Below are 17,964 nucleotides of genomic sequence, written 5' to 3'. Positions count from 1 at the left end.
CTACTGGGTGAAGTGTAAACTACAACCGAAGAAGATCGTCTTCCCTCCTAGTTTGGGGGACTTAAACATCACCATGGGGAATACTCATTGTCTACAGTTCACAAAAGAAGTACCCAGAGGCTTTGAATGTATAAGCCAGAGTAAAGATTTCTTCCTATCAGATTATGAGGAAGAACAAAAAGGAAGCTAAAAAAAGTGTTGGACTCATTTTTCCTCTTGCTGTTTATACTTAGTATTGATTGTCAAAGCAGTGGTCCCTTTAGATCAGAGTGACTCAGAGAAATCATGTAATTCCCACTTAAATAATAGCTGAAATTTTCTGAAACTTAGGACTATGCAATCACTTTTTTAAAAAAATGACTCTCCCCTCTGACTGATTTTACACAAGTAAATGGGGAAATAAGAATCAGTCTCTGGTTGAGGGACTTTAGGCACAATTTGGCAGAGCGCCTCTGACTTCTTTTCTGCAATCTGTGATTCAGTCATGACTTGCTATGAACTTCCTCTGGTTACTGACTACTATACCTGGTACTTTCCAAAAGGATTTTTTTTTTTCCCTTACAAATTCTAAGCTCTGTATCCAACTATTGCTTTGCAATTTTGAGGTTAAATCACCTACCATGCTTCATAGAGAAGGCAATCTTCAAAAATATTGCCATTTGCCTGGGATCCCATAATGAAATATCTCTTCTCTTTTCCCTCCATAATCACTTACATAATTCATTTTAAGAGCTGTCTACCTTAGAAACATTCTAAAAATATATTTTGAGATTCTAAATTTAATCTACTGAAAGGTATCAGATGCAATCTTTTAAGTTCTATATCCTTATTTATAGCAACCACTTCTCCCAACATGACCATGAGGGTCAACAGAACAAAGTTATTGGAGAAAATTTTGATATATATGAATAGCCAACATTTACACTAGGAATTCAAATATAACTACTGTTTACATATATTCCCTTATATAACATATAAGGGACTATAAACCAAAAAGTGTGCCTAAAGTCAGGTCCACATGAATAACATGACCACAGTAGTGGTCAAAGGAATTATCATGGCCGTCATTTTCACCACTGACCCGGACCACAGCATGACTGACTGTGCACAGCGACTCAAGTGGCCGGGCATGCAAATACAAGCTAAATTCCAGTTGACAATGCACACATTTTTTAGAAAAACAAATAAGTAAATATAACATGGGCTATAAGGCCTCCAAGATATTAATTTTTCCTTTTTCACCACAGCTTTTCCAATTGGACTTTGGGAGTCTTTGTTCTAGGACTGCTCTGTATTTCTTCTAAGAGGAACCCTTCCTGTCACTGTGGTGCCTTCTAAACCAAAGGCATAACACATTTGTGCTTCTGAGTCATAAGGACATGGACCTTCAGGAAAGATGGTTTACAGATTCAAAAGTTAAGTATATATATTTAAATGCCTGGTCTGAAAAAAAAAAAAAAAACCAAAAACCTAACCAAGCTGAATAAAGAACGGTATTTGTTGTTCTTTGTTGTTAAAAATGACTGGTCTATAAAACTTTTGTAGACGGGGCCACATAGTACATAACTGGGACTGAAGACAAAAAATTGAGAATTTGAGTTTCTAAAAAAAGTACTTGGATATATGAAGTTGGTGTTACCGTTTGCGGGGAGAAACACTCAATAGGTTTAAAAAAAAGAAAGGAATGAGAGATTTGTTTTATCTGAAGAACCTTTTGCCCCACACAGAATCTTTAAAATAGACAATTATACAAAACTTATCTATTGTTCTTATGACATTTAAATAAGTTAACACAAAGCAGGAAACATGGTGTTAGTTATCTTCTTCCTCATCCTCTTTAATTACTGGGGTACCTAAAATGAAAAAGAAAATTATTTCTGGTTATTCTCAAAAGATTGTTAAAATTCTAAATGAAAATATTTTCCTATTAACTTGAGAAGCTATGAGATGCTAGGAAGTGTGCCATAATAAAAATAATTTTATAAAATAATCTCCTTAATTTCAAATTATCCAAAAAGCCCCTCAGGGAAATTCTCAAATGGATTAATGTAAGTACTTATGAATATGGCTCCCCAAATGCAGAGTTGCAAATGAAATGGTTACAGGTGCCAGGCAGAAAAATAAAGCCCAATCCACAGTAAAAAACTTTGTATGTTAAACACAAAGAAATATTCTTCATTTTTCACAATAAAATATACAAGCCCAGTGTTGCCAGAAATCTGAATTTTTGTATTATTCTCCCAAATATTAAACAATAGGGACAAATTTGGGGGGGGGGACATATCTGCAGGCTGTTACTGGGCCAAGGGCCACCCATTTCTGAGCACTGGCATTTGAAGCCTGCCCACAATTTGACCTCGATCCACTGTTCTGTCTTAACTCCTCAGACAGTCACCTTCTGCACCAGCTAAACTGATCAATTCACTGTCTCCCAAACTCACTGTGCACACTCTTACCCCTGGAGCCTTGTTCAACAGAGTTCCTCCATTTTGGAATGTCCCCCCACCCCACAACTCTCCTTCCATCTAAACCCCACCCTTAATAAGAAACCAATTCCAGTGCCTCTTCCTCTGTGATCCTTCCGTAATGAACATTTATGTTCTTTATGTCAGCAAGCAGAGTTTCATCCCTCTGTACTCCCCACAGCATCTTTTTGCAGGGGGAGAGTGAACGTATTATTGGAGTATAACATCCAAAGTACACAAATTACATAAGCGTACAGACCAATAAATATACACAAAGTGAACACATCTGGTAATCAGCACCAGATTAGGTAGAGAACATTATTAGAACCGCCAAAACTTCCTCAGGGCCCCTTCCGTTCACTATCCCCCACAAAAAGCATGTTCTATCCTAATGTCCAACACCACAGGTTATTTTGCCTGTTTTTGAAATTGATATACATTCTGTGTCTGGCTTCTGTTACTCGACATTATGTTTGCATGACCCATCTATACTGTGCGAAATTTGTAGTTCATTCTTTCTTATTGCTGTTTAATATTACATTGTATGAATACATCATAATTTATTCTATTGTTGATGGGCATTTGGGTTGTTTCCAATTGATAGCTATTAAAATAGTGCTGCTATGAACATTCTCATACACGTCATTTGGTAAACATATATATCCTTTTCTTTTGGGTATATAGCTAGGAGGAAAAGTGGGTTCATAACGGATATGTATGTAGAGCTTTCATAGATAATGCTAGTTTTCCAAAGTGGTTATACCAAGTTACATCACCATCTGGCAAGGTCTGAGAGTTCTAGTTCTCCATGTCCCACTAATATTTGGCCTTATTCTTTTCATTTGAGCTTTTTAAGATTCCCCAGTTCTGCTTATAAGCAACAGAAGAGAAGCAAAAGTAGGCAAATGAGCAGCTGTAGCTATCTCTGTTCTCATCTATTCTACTAGGGTAGACCAAGCTGGTTCTCCTAGGGGCTGTTTGGATTGGCTTGAGGTCAATACTTGGTCCAAAAGCCTACATTGTGGCTTGGTCTATTCAAGGTCTACATGGGGTGGGGGGAGGTTCTGTTCCAGTTTTAAGGGAAGGGTTTTATTTCCTGTATGCAATCCTGAAAGAAGACAAATGACTTTAAATGGTTTCTAGAATCCAACCAAAGGTGAACGTTAAAAAGCTAAAGTTCAAGACTCTAATGTCCCTACCTCCTTTTTTCAATTTTATTTTTAAATTATGAAATATTCATTCATATAAATGCAATATAAATAATTTAAGGAGTAATAAAGCTAATGATTATATACCCACCACCAATTTAGGAAATAGAACATTACCAGTATCTTAGAAACCTGTTTTCTTCTTCCCAATTATTCCTGTACCTCTCCATAAGTATGTCACCTTACCCCTACATATGCACCCAGGAAAAAAGAAAACATTCTGCATGATTCCACTGATATAAAACTCTAGAAAATTCAAACTAATCTATAGAGACAGAAAGCAATCAGTGATTGCCTTGGGAGGGATGATGGCAAGGACCAGGAAGGAGGGATTACAAAGAGGCACGAGGACACTTCTGGGGGTGATGCATATGTTTATTATCTTTTTTCCTCAGCTTTATTGAGATATGACTGATATAGCACTGTGTAAGTTTAAGGTATGAAAGTGATGATTTGATATACATGTATTTTATGGACTCATTACCACAATGTTAGTTAATACATTCATCCCCTTACATAAGTACTTCTGTGTGTGTGTGTGCGTGTGTGCGTGTGGTGAGAACTTTTAAGAACCACTCTAAGCAACTTTCAAGTTGCTGTAAGACAGTACTATTAACTATAGTCACCATCATATATTCATTATCTTAATTGTGGTGATGGTTTCAGAGGTGTATATGTATAACAAAATGTACAAATTACACACTTGAAATATGTGCAGTTAACTGTGTGTCAATTAAATGTCAGTCAAGCTGCTAAAACTTTCTGGTATAGGAAAATAGATAGTTAAGAGCTTTTCACATCAATAATTCTCAACTGGAGGACAGATGAGCAAATATCTTCCAGGGAGGCATGCCGGAATCACCTGTGAAATTTTTCAAACAATAGAGACCTCTTTACTCTCTCCCGAGAGATTCTAAAATATCTGATATCTTCGAAGGGGTGTGGCCCCATTGAAGAACAACCACTGCAGTAAGCTGGGGTGGATAAAAGGGTTGCGTAGTGAGGCTCTGAGAGAGATAGTAGGGGAGCGATAGGGAGACAAAGAATATAGAAAGGATAGAATGACAAGGCAGTGGGGGTGGTAAAGAGGGAAGAGAAGGGCTGAGGGACAAGGAAGCCTCAACCACAGACAGCTAAGTCCTTCTGATTTGGATGTGACTGTCAGTGTGGGTATGGTGCTAAAGACAATAGGGCAGGGCGCCTGGGTGGCTCAGTGGGTTAAAGCCTCTGCCTTCAGCTCAGGTCACGATCTCAGCGTCCTGGGATAGAGTCCCGCATCAGGCTCTCTGCTCGGCAGGGAGCCTGCTTCCTCCTCTCTCTCTCTCTCTCTGCCTGTCTCTCTGCCTACTTGTGATCTCTCTCTGTCAAATAAATTTTTAAAAATCTTAAAAAAAAAGACAATAGGGCAAATATATATTTGGTACATGGGATGATGATGATGATGATTACGTAGCTGGATATTGCTTATTTGTTTCTTCTAAATATTTTTATTTCTCTCCATTCAATTAGGTAGCCTAGTTGGCTCTGGATCACTGCTACAGGGGCATGTGGAAAGTAAAGACCGTCAGACTTACCGGCTTTTGTCTTTGAAAGGCCTAAGAAGATTCCTGGAAGACAGTTTGTGAGAACATGCAGAATGATGTGGAAATAAAGGAGGGGAATAGTGATTCTCTTCAGATTAGAAAGGTTATTTCCCTGGGCTGGCAGAAAGAGAGAAGTCTGTGGATTCTGGAACAGTTGGGATCCTTGCCTGACTTCCTGGGAGGAGGTAAGATCCAGAGAAGTCTGGGACTATTATCATTTCCAGTTTTTAGTTTATAAAAGAAAAAGATTTGGTGAAATTAATTAACTAGCACGATAACGAAAAAGCTATTAAGTGGGAGAACTGGAACTTGAACCCAATCAGTCAGGGATATCTACAAACATTGACACCTATCTTAAATATTGGTTAACTACAATTAGAGGGTGGGGGTAGAGCGGAAACTACAATTTTGGTCCAGTTGTGAAAAAGAGACTGCTTACCATTTATGTCTAGTTATCCTGCAAAATAATACCTGACTTGAGAACAAAACCAGCTTTCTTAAAAGTTCCTGGTCTAGGGATGACCTTATACCAGTCTCAGTATGCTAGAAGGTTTTCATCTCACCCTGGCTCGACCCCGGACTATAAAATTTCCTATGGAATGAAATGGCTTTGGAGATTAGGGAAAAGCTATTTCTTTTTTAGTTTTGTTCCTTTTTATTATTCCACGTCACAAATTCAATCCTTATACCCAAAAAGCATTGGCCCAAACTCGCCCAGAGTCACTCACCATCCAGCTTTTTCAGTTTGGGAACTCTCTTGGTGGCCTCTTCAATCCAGTTTCCATCAGCAGAATGTTTCTCTTCCAAGGGATTGCCTACAAACACCAGGTCTTCCAGACATGGCAATTCTGCCAGCTTTACAAATTCAGCTACAAGTACAAGGAACACATTCCATATTAAAATGCCAAGTTGTCCTGTTACAATTTTGGGGGTTGAACTCTAGTATGTGTTTGTGACTATTCAGAACCCTCAGTTTGTGACAAATCGTTCAGAATGATTTGTTGGTTAAGATTTTGAAGAAAGTAAGGGAAATTATACCATATGGAGTCATTCTCTGAAGACATTATTGAAAGGGAAGGAAAAAGAAGACATACCTCTTCTATCTTTATCCTAGCCTAAGGATGGGGTAAGAAAAGAAGATGAGGTTCAGAATCACAAAGACAGTAACAGGTCTTCTCTATGCTGTACTGTATCAGTGTGGGTTAAGTCAAACTGCTTTTGTCTCTACCCACTCCCTCATCTTCGAGTTCTTTTGTTTTTAAAAGATTTATTTATTTTTATTTGAGGGGCGCTTGGGTGGCTCAGTGGGTTAAAGCCTCTGCCTTCGGCTCAGGTCATGATCCCAAGGTCCTGGGATGGAGCCCCGCGTCAGGCTCTCCGCTCAGCAGGAAGCCTGCTTCCCCCTCTCTCTCTGCCTGTCTCTCTGCCTACTTGTGATCTCTGTCTGTCAAATCAAAACAAATAAATAAATAAGTAAATAATTTTAAAAATTTAAAAATATATATTCATTTATTTGAGAGAAAGAGAGAGTGTGTGGGAGGGAGTAGAGGGAGAGGGAGACATAGAATCTCAAGCAGACTCTCCTTTGAGCGTGGAGCCTGATGTGGGGCTCAAACCCACAACCCCGAGATTGGAAGCTTAACCAACTGAGCCATCCAGCCGCCCCTCATCTTTGAATTATTCTTTTTAAGGTTTATTTATTTTATATATAGAGAGAGTGGGTGGAGGTGCAGAGGGAGACGGAGACAGTCTTAAAGAGACTCCCTGCTGGGCACAGACCCTGCAGGGCTTGATCTCACAACCATGAGATCACAACCTGAGCTGAAACCAAGACTCCAGAGCTTAACTGACCAAGCCATCCAAGTACCCCTCATCTTTGAATTTTCAAGGCACTGCATTCACACACCTATGGAAAAACTCATTACACAGTTTTATAATTATTAGCTTATAAACCACTCTTTCCCACTAAGTTGTGAATTCCTTGAAGGCAGGGGCAGTGTCCTATTCAACTATGTATCTCAAGAGCCTGGCACAGTTCATAACACTGAACAGGGCTTTTAGTAATGCTGAATGAATAATATACTGTAAGAAAATGAAGTTAGGGCGCCTGGGTGGCTCAGTGGGTTAAAGCCTCTGCCTTCAGCTCAGGTCATGGTCCCAGGGTCCTGGGATTGAGCCCCGCATCGGGCTCTCTGCTCAGCAGGGAGCCTGCTTCTCTGCCTGACTCTCTGCCTACTTGCTATCTCTGTCCGTCAAATAAATAAATAAAATCTTTAAAAGAAAAAAGAAAACAAACAAACAAAAAAAACGAAGTCATACAGATGGCAAATACATCTTCCATCCAAGAATTATTAAATTTAAACTGATTCCATTCAAAAGTTAAACAGGAAAGACTTTTTTTTTTTTAAGATTTTATTTATTTATTTGACAGACAGAGATCACAAGTAGGCAGAGAGGCAGGCAGAGAGAGAGAGGAGAAAGCAGGCTCCCTGCTAAGCAGAGAGCCCGATGTGGGGCTCGATCCCAGGACTCTGGGATCATGACCCGAGCTGAAGGCAGAGGCTTTAACCCACTGAGCCACCCAGGCACCCCGGAAAGAAAGACTTTAAGATTATTGCAAGATGCCTGAGTGGCTCAGTCGGTTATACGGCTGCCTTTGACTCAGGTCATGATTGCAGGGTCCTGGGATCGAGCCCTGCATCAGGTTCCCTGATCAGTGGAGAGCCTGCTGCTCCCTCTGCTTGTGCTCTCTCTCTCTGTATCAAATAAATAAAAATTAAAAAAAAAAAACAACAACAACAAAAAACAAAACCTGATTCCATTCAGCTTTTGGACAGTAATTTTTTTCCATGATGAATAGGACCAGGATCTATTCAATTATAATCACTTTAAGTAAATATTTAAATGTAAATTTCACGCATTCAGCCGAAAGACTGGAACCCTGTGTGCATATAAAGAAATGTCCCCATTTTGCATCTTGTTCTCTATTTGGGATATTTTCCATATATAGGAGGTAGAAGAGCCAGTGAAGAGCCAGCTTCAGCTTACCCCAGTCTTTCACGAGGTTATTAGACATGTAGAGAATCTTCAATTTCTTCATTACATGGATCCCTTTCAACTTCTCAATAAAATTGTAGGAGATCCATAGTTCTTCTAATGTGTCCCCTACTGCTTCCTGAAAAAGAAAGCAATTTGGTTTACAAGCTTATTTTTAAACATCAAGCTTTTTAAAAAACTTTTCCTCTGTCCCCTTTCTTATAAACATAAAGACAATGGCCTTCAGAGTGAACTGAAACACACCTGGCCACTAGCAGGAGAGCTGAAGGCAATGTGGGAGGTTTTTTTCTCATTAAAAAGGCAAGTACAACATTTTCTTCCTCTCTTCAAACTGATCTAAGAATAGCTACTGAAATATCAAAAGGGGAAATAACAGCAATATTTTATCACTTTTATTGAACTGTATAGATTTCAAATTATTTCCCTGTCCATTTTATTATTTGATCCTTATAACATTTAAGATAGGCAAAGCAGGTTACTTGATTTCTATTATAGAGAGCTTAAAGGCATTTTCTAAGATCACAGTGTTATCAAATAATAAAGCTAGGTCTAAATTTCAGGGTTTTTTTTGTTTCAGTATTTACTACAGAAATTTTCAAACACAAGAAGTTGGAAGAATCTTACAACAAGTATCTATGCATCTATGACCCAGACTCTACCATTAACATTCTACTATCCCTTTCCTATCACATATCTGTCCATCTAACCATCCACTATTCATCAATTCCTCTTACTTTATTTATTTATATAAAATAACCAAAATTTATTTTATTATTTTTCCTCTTATTTTGATGTATAAAATTCAGCTTAAAACCCACAGGCTTTCCATTATGGTATAAAGATCATACTGGATCTCAAATGTTAGATTAATCAATGGTGGTACAAAGACTCTTCCTTCCTTTATAGACATAAGACAAATATAATGATTATTTCTCTTTATAAAAAAGAAAAGAGGGGCACCTGGGTGGCTCAGTCGGTGAAGTGCCCTACTCTTGATTTCGGCTCAGGTCATGATCACAGGGTTGTGAGATCAAGTCACATATCATGTTCCATGCTGGGCATGAAGCCTGCTTGGGATTCTCTCTCTCCCTCTCTCTTTGCCTGTCCCTCCACTAAAAAAAAGTGCTATGCAGGATCAATTATATGCTCAATTCCCTCTTATCCCAAAATAATTTACCTACAACCACATGGTAACATCTAGACCGTGGGGCCTAGGTCTACGTCCTGGTAATTTTCCCTTCAAAGACCCCCAAAGAAAATAAGTGTACCCTGGATAAATATCCTTAATGCATTTTCCGTACTGGTGGAAGCAGGGGGAAGCCAAGAAGGGAGTGGCCTGAATTAGTCTGTGTGTCATCCCAACTCCCACAATTCATCATAGTTTCAACTTTGAACTTTCAACTTCATTCATATATCAGAACTTTGTGATTTAACCAAACCCCCTCATCTAATAGTTTTCTGGTATCTTCTCCCAAAGGACCTAATATAGCCTATCTTTCAGAAGAGGGCAATCAGTCTTCAAATAATTGAAAACGTATTGTGTACATTTTCATCTCACCGCATCTCCATTCATCTCATGTCTCCAATTTAGAAAGTGTGAGATAGCAGGAAAAACACTGACTAAATATGGATTAGAAGATTTAGGCTCAATTCTGGGTTCTGCTGCTTAGTTTTGTTTTACGTGTGCGAGTGAGGACTCTCAGTCAATTTCACATAGCCAGCTGGATCAGTTCTCCAAGAGCCAATTTGTTGAATTTACTCTTTCACTGATCTGCTGAAAAACTGTTCAACTACTTATAAATTACAGCAATTCATTTTAGATAGGGTAGAAATTTCTTTAGCTAGGATAACTTTTGAAGATGTCTGTGATGTTTTATTCATCCAAGTACTAATTAAGTTTTAGTTTAGTTTTCAGCCATTTGGATGTAGCTGTTTTACCACTGCTGAATCGCAGTGCGCTTGGGGACTTTTCTTTGCTTGGCAATATGACTTTGTGGAATGAGAGTTTCTTATGTATACTGACTCACAAATGTATAGATTTGGGATGCCCAGAGCATAGTTCTTTCAAATCATTTTCAATCTATTCCACTATCTATTGTACTTCTGTAAATGGAAGGATTTGCTAACCAGCTCAATTAGATTACTGTTTTTATGTGTTCTAATCATTTGAGAAGTGATTAGTGTCTAAATTATGAAACTGACATTCTACAAAGATGGACTGACAGAAACACAGCTGAGATGAAACAGCTGTACATTAAGACTAAATAAAACCTTAAAAATTTTCAAGGTGTTGAAACACAATTTTCTATATACTTTTATGTAGGTAATAATGATAAGATTTTAGGAAAGCAATCTGGTGACTATGAACCAGCAAACCTGCCTAAACTGGTGTAGATCAGTTCAGTGAAATCTGTCATTAAGTGCACTGGCTCTTTGGAGAACCGGACATTGAGTAAACAGGTACTTAGCAAACTGGTCTGCTTCTGCATGTGAACAAATCATTCCTCCTCCTAGTTTCTTACTCTGTAAAATAAGGAGGTTGGCATATTGAGATACCATTTCACACTCATCAGGATGGCTATTATCAGGCAAATGGAAAATAACAAGTGTTGGGCGAGTATAGGAAGAAATTGGAACCCTTGCGCAATAGTGGTGGGAATGTAAAATGGTACAGCTACTATACTACAGAACAGTTTGGTGGTTCCTCCAAAAATTAAAAATATGTGATCTAGAATTCCCATTCCCTTTTTTTTTTTTTTAAAGATTTTATTTATTTATTTGCCAGAGAGAGAGAGAGAGAGAGCACAAGCAGGGGAAGTGGTGGGCAGAGGGAGAAGCAGGCTCCCTGCTTGGCAAGGACTCTGATGCAGGACTCAATCCCAGGACCTTGGGATCATGACCTGAGCCGAAGGCAGACGATTAACCAGCTGAGCCACCCAGGCATCCTGGAATTCCCATTTCTGAGCATACACCCAAAAGAACTGGAAGCAGAGTTTTGAAGAGATACTTGGATACCCATGTTCACAGCAGCATTGTTTATAATAGTCAAGGGTGGAAACAACTCAAGTATCTATTGATGGATGAATGGATAAACAAAACAAAATATGGTATATACATACAAAAGAATATTATTCATCCCTAAAATGGAAAGAAATTCTGATACATGCTACACATAAATAGGATATTATGCCAAGTGAAATAAGCACACATGAAGACAAGTACTGTATGATTCCATTTACGTGAGGTACATATAGTAGTCACATTCACACAGACAGAAAGTAGAATGGGGTTTTACAGTTGAAGGGAGGAGACAGGGAAGTTATTGTTCAGTGGGTACAGAAGTGCAGTTTTACCAGCTGAAAAGAGTTTTGGAGATGGATAGCATTGATGGTTGTACAACAATACAAATATACTTAATACCATTGAACTGTACTCTTAAAAATGGTTACCATGGTAAATTTTATGTTATGTGTATTTTGCACAATTTAAAAAAAAAGGAAAGGAAATGAGGAGGTTGGGCAAGAAGTTCTCTTAGATCCCTTTCAGCTATTAAAGTTTATGATTCTTTGAGGTCAACAAAGTATGAAATTACAAGTATTGAAAACAAACAAACAAAAAAAAGTGTCTTCCATAAATAGTATTACATTGGAAGTTGTAGGAATGGGAAGGGCTTAATGAAGTGCTATAAAAACCTCCATTTTGGACCACACAAAATGATGATGATGATTATTAGTGTTTGCTTTTGATATAAAGTAATGAATTCAGATAACAATTTTGCTTAGAAGTCTTTAAGAAGATCTGATTCATAAACAGTTAAGAGCTGTTTGTAAGCAATTGATTATAAATATACAAAAAATAGCTTTTATATTATAAACAGGAAGTGATTAGAGAGAAATTACCTCATTCATCATAGCAACAAAAACTATAAGTTATCTAGGAATACATTTTTTTTAAAGATTTTATTTATTTATTTGACAGAGAGAGACTGGGAGAGAGGGAACACAAGCAGGGGGAGTGGGAGAAGGAAAAGCAGGCTTCCTGCAGAGCAGGGAGCCCAATGTGGGGCTCAATCCCACGACCCTAATATCACTACCCGAGCTGAAAGCAGATGCTTAACGACTGAACCACCCAGGCGCCCCAGGAATACACTTTTGTAAGAAGTGTACAGGCCTTACAGGAACTAAAACTAAAATTCTACTAAAAGACATAAAAAAATCTGAATAAATCTGCCTGTAAGGGAAGTCTCATTATTATAAAGATATCAATTTTCAAGCGCCTGGGTGGCTCAGTGGGTTAAAGCCTCTGCATTCAGCTCAGGTCATGATTCCAGGGTCCTGGGATCGAGCCCCGCATCAGGCTCTCTGCTCAGCAGGCAGCCTGCTTCCCTTCCTCTCTCTCTGCCTGCCTCTCTGACTACTTGTGATCTCTGTCAAATAAATAAATAAAATCTAAAAAAAAAAGATATCAATTTTCTCCAAATCAATCTATAAATTCAATGTAGTTCTAAGACTTCCAATGGGAATTTATTTTTGTGAGCTTGATAAACTGATTTTCAAGTTTCTCTTGGAGAGTAAATATTTAAGAAAAGCCAACAAGCACTTTGAACAAAGAAAGAGGACCTATCCAAACAGATATCAAAATATATTATAAAGCTAAAGAAAACTAAACCAGCATATTGGAGCTGGAGTATATAAGTAAAACAACAAATAGAAAGTTGGCCATCCAGGAACCCACTCATGCATACACAGAGTTTGGTAGGTGGCACATACAGTGGGAAAAAGAGATTTTTTCAATATATGGCTAACCATTTAAAGGAAAAAAAAATAAGGTTTGATACCTACCTAATGAAATATATAAAAATAAACTCCAGAGGGACTAAACATATAAATTTAAAATTTTACACTTAAAAAAACTATAGAAGTACTAGAAGAAAATGTGACTATTTTTATAATCTCGAAGAACTACTATATAAGATACAAAACATAGAAGTCATAAAGTTTGATGAATAAATTTGACAAATTCTAAAATTCCACTTGGCTACTACAAATGAAGTAAAAAGACAAGGGACAAACTAAGAGAAAATACATTTAATAATTCTGAAAACTGGGGTCCTTGGCTGGCTCAGTCGTAAAAGCATGTGGTTCTTGATCTCAGAAGGTGGGTGTGAGTCCCACGTTGGGTGTAGAGATTACTTAAAAATAAAATCTTAAAAAAAAATCTTAAAACTCTTTGCATTAAATTGAAGTGTGGAATCTGCAATCAGATTGCCTAGATTTGACTATCTTGGCCAAGTCCTCCACCCTGTCCACCTTCTTCCTCCTACCCTCTGCCACTCTTCCATCATTTTCTTTTTTGTTTATCTATTAATCCATTGAAGTACGCTTGGGTTGCTTCCATCTTTTGGCTATTGTGAATAATGCTGCTATAAACATGGGTAAACAAATATTTGCTTGTATTTTAGGGGGGAATCATTAGTTTGTTTTTTGAATAAAAAGTAACATACAAAATAACAACAAACCAAAACAAACAAAAAACCCCGAACACTACAAAAAAAGCATAAAAAGAAAAACGTTTCACATCTCACACCTCTTCCTTTCTGCAGAGGTAACAGCTATCACCAGAAATATTATATACAGATCTATCTATCTATCTATCTACACATTGCTTATTTTTTCACCTAACAATATACCTTGAAAATTATTCTACCCACCATGTATAGGTAAGTCCTTCCTCATTTTCCCCTTGATATGTTATTTATTTTATTTATTTATTTATTTATTTATTTAATGTAGCTAGTCTACAACTGACAGACACCTAGAGTGTTGCAGCTTTTTATACAAGCTATGTTGCAAATAATATATTTGGTCTAACATCTTGGCCCATATACATGAGCATGAAAAAAAACTCTTAGATGTGGAATAGCTGGGAAAAAGTAAATACATACTGGGGGCCTGGGTGGCTCAGTGCATTAAGCCTCTGCCTTCGGCTCAGGTCATGATCTCAGGATCCTGGGATCAAGTCCTGAATCGGGCTCTCTGCTCAGCAGGGAGCCTGCTTCCCTCTCTCTCTCTGCCTGCCTCTCTGCCTGCTTGTGATCTCTCTCTCTCTCTCTCTCTCTCTCAAATAAATAAATAAATAAATAAATCTTTAAAAAAAAAACCATACTGAAGACTGTGACAGCTACTACAAACTGCTGGTCTCAGCAACAGTGTTTTGTTTTATTTTAAAGATTTTATTTATTTATTTATTTGTCAGAGAAAGAGAAAGAAAGAGAGAGCACAAGCAGGGAGAGCAGCAGGCAGCATGAGCAGCAGACTCCTGGCTGAGCAGAGAGTCCAATGCAAGACTCCATCCCAAGACCCTGAGATCATGACCTGAGCGGAAGTCAGATATTTAACTCACTGAACCACCCAGACGGCCCTCAGCAATAGTGTTTAAGAGTGTCTGCTCACTACACTTGGGCACTTCACATAACTACCTGAGACTGAGTGTCTTTATCTTGAAATGAGGATTTTTTTTTTAATCTTAAAATGAGGACATTATCTACCTGTGAATTTCAAAGGAGACAATGCATATAAAGAGTCTGTTACATAGATAATAAATGTTAACAACAATAATAGTAATAATATTCTCAACAATGGATATTAGAAATATTGAGAGTGATTAGAATTCAATAAGAAAAAAATAAAGCCAATAGAAAAATGGGTAACAACTATATTTGGTCAATTTCCAAAAGAGGAAACATACATAACAAAGATATAGGAGGACGTTCAAAATCAGAACTAGAGAATACAGATTAAAACAACACAGCAGTCCAGGGCACATGTGTGGCTTTGTGGGTTAAGCCTCTGCCTTTGGCTCAGGTCATGATCCCAGTGTCCTGGGATTGAGGTCCTGGGATAGAGACTCGAGCCCCACATTGGGCTCTCTGCACAGCAGGGAGCCTGCTTCCACCTCTCTTTCTGCCTGCTGCTCTGCCTACTTGTCATCTCTGTCTGTCAAATAAATAAATAAAATCTTTGAAAAAAAACAACAAGAACACCAGTATACTCCATTTTGCCTATCATATTTTACCATATTAAAAACAGGCATAATACTCATGGATACTGAGGGTGGAGGGGAGAATCCTCACCCATATACCATTGATGGAAGCAGAAACTGGCACTAGCATTGTAAGAGCAATTTGAGGTACCAACCAAAAATTTAAATCCACACAAATATTCTCAGCATTTCTGCTTACAGCAATCTAGCCTATATAAACATTCAAATAACTGTTGAAGGATATGTGTGAAGATATTCACAGCAGCATGATTTGTAATAGTAAAAAAAAAAAAAAAAGATACCCCTTCCTCAAAAAAACAATATGAACATTCAGCAGTATAAGGAATAAATGCATTGTTATATATTGGAACTGTGAAACTATAAGCTATTAAAAAAATAATGCACTGGGGACTCAGTTAAGTGTCTGCCTTGGGCTCAGGTCATGATCCCAGGGTCCTGGGATTGAGCCCCGTGTCAGGCTCTCTACTCAGCCGTGAGTCTGCTTCTCCCTCTGCCCCCACCCCCCCCCCAACTTGTGTGAGATCTCTATCTGTCTCTCTCTCAAATAAATAAATGCAATCCTTAAAGAAAATGTTAATGCATTGCAGTGCCTGGATGGTTAAGCATCCCACTCTTGATTTTGGCTCAGGTCATGATCTCGAGGCTGTGAGATCGAGCCCCGCATTGGGCTCCATGCTCATTGAGGAGTCTGCTTCTTTCCCTCTTCTCTCCCTCCGCCCCTCCTCCAGCACACGCTCTCCCTCAAATAAATAAAATAAATCTTAAAAAAAATACACTAAGTCTTCAAGTTTTGACATGGAAGGATATCCCTGATATACTGATGAATGAAAAAGCAGAAAAAATATGGCCTGTATACTATCAGTACAAACATATATAACATATATATATATATATATACACACACACATACACACGCACACACACACAGATATCTATAGGTATAGAGAGGAAAGACTTTCAAAGTGTATTTCATGTATTTATGTAATGCCTGATTTGTTTTTTATAATTAACGTATATTACTCTTAGAATTAAAAATGTAACCTAATAGTTTCTATAATTAGGAACACATTGAGTCACTCAGTAAATATTTACAGAGTGCCTACTACACATATCCAGCACTGACATAGATGCGATAAACAAAACTAATGTACTCATTAGGACTCGTGTGTGTGTGTGTGTGTGTGTGTGTGTGCGTGACATGACAGAGAATAAACCAATGAAAATTTCAGATAATAACAAGGAAGATGAAGAAAACTGTAAGTGGTGAGAGTTACTGCCTAGAGGGCAACTTTTAGATATGTGGCAGCTGGGACGCTTCTGTGGAGGAGAAGTGTGAAGGCCAGTAATGAAGAAATCCAAAGTAACAGAGGTGATAAGGCTGAAGAAATAGCAAGTACAGGGGTCTTCAGGTGGGAACAGACTTGGTGTGTTCAAGGAGGAGACTGACAAGTGTCTGTAGATTACCAACTAGGAAGAGTAACCTGGAATGAGATCTGAAAGGGAGGCAGAGGCCAGATCACATATACAAATGGGCTTGCAATGTACCTTGTTAGCTTTCAGGGTCCTTTTAAATGGACTCCGTTCCTTTGATTTAACATTCCAGGTTTCACACATTAGTCATCTGTAACTTACGGAGGCAGCTATGTGAATTCATGCTTTGAGGCTGGTGTGTCTAGGTGAATAAATCAGTTAGTATGTGAACCTGCCTGAAGCCTGGCATCGGAATCCCTATGCACTTATTTTCCTTTCGTCTATGTATAAGTAGTAAAACTTATGGATTGGGAAAATGTTTGATGTATACATAGTATATACACATACACATATATGTACACACACACACACACACACACACACACACACACCCTGGGAAGAAAACTGCTGGGTGGTATGATAGAAATCTATGGAAAGTGAAGAGCTCTAAGCAAGTGATGGTTCAGCTAGATAATATCTCTACACATGCCTTTAATCCTATATTTCACTTATCACATCCAACTAGCAAGCACACAGTTCATCTACTGGTCATTATTTTGAGAGAGAAAACTTCTTTTATTTAACTCCAGAATGTAATCTCTAAGAATTTCCAAGTATTTTGTAAGTTTTCGTAACACTTCATGTGGGTAGGTAAAGACATTTCAAGATCATTCCAAAATCACAACTCTGAACACTGCCTCCTGTTCAGGTATTACAGTGGCCTCTGCAACAAGGGCACGGCCACTTCAGCCTGTCCGTTTGGTGAGCTTATTGTCGAGAAGCTCTGTAGATTTGTCCCTGCTGGTTCTTATGAAGCACAAGCTAGACTTGCTGGGGGACTGAGAGGAGAAGGCCAGAGTCAAAAAAAATTTCGGACTGTTGGGATGCCTGCGGGGCTCAGTCAGTTAAGCATCTGTCTTCGGCTTAGGTCATGATCCCAGGGTCCTGGGATGGAGCCCCACTATCAGGCTCCTTGCTCAGTGGGGAGCCTGTTTCTCTCTCTGCTTGTCCTCCCCCTGCTGTGCTCTCTCTTTCTCTCTCTCTCTCTGAAAAATACATAAAAATAAAATCTTTTTTAAAATTTCAGAATGTTGGGATGCCTGGGTGGCTCAGTTGGTT

At 38.3% G+C, this 17,964-nt stretch overlaps 1 protein-coding gene across 2 annotated transcripts in view; it reads right to left on the bottom strand.

Moving 5' to 3' along the window:
• Window positions 1–1,454: 1,454 nt before the first annotated feature.
• The window catches only part of DNAL1 (dynein axonemal light chain 1), a 34,232-nt gene continuing 17,722 nt past the window's right edge, over window positions 1,455–17,964 (bottom strand). For both annotated transcript variants that reach the window (XM_032837295.1, XM_032837294.1), the window contains 3 exons: window positions 8,305–8,431; window positions 5,985–6,125; window positions 1,455–1,853 (listed from right to left, as the gene is read on the bottom strand). In XM_032837295.1, coding sequence (XP_032693186.1) covers window positions 1,813–1,853; window positions 5,985–6,125; window positions 8,305–8,431 — 309 coding nt within the window. In that variant the 3' untranslated portion in view covers window positions 1,455–1,812. The remainder of the gene's footprint in view (window positions 1,854–5,984; window positions 6,126–8,304; window positions 8,432–17,964) is intronic.

Source organism: Lontra canadensis, unplaced genomic scaffold (genome assembly GCF_010015895.1).
Source record: "Lontra canadensis isolate GAN:19392208 unplaced genomic scaffold, GSC_riverotter_1.0 scaffold98, whole genome shotgun sequence".
In the NCBI taxonomy this organism is placed as follows: Eukaryota; Metazoa; Chordata; class Mammalia; order Carnivora; family Mustelidae; genus Lontra; species Lontra canadensis.
Note: the sequence above shows the minus strand (reverse complement) of the source record. Positions and strands in the feature narration are given on the sequence as shown.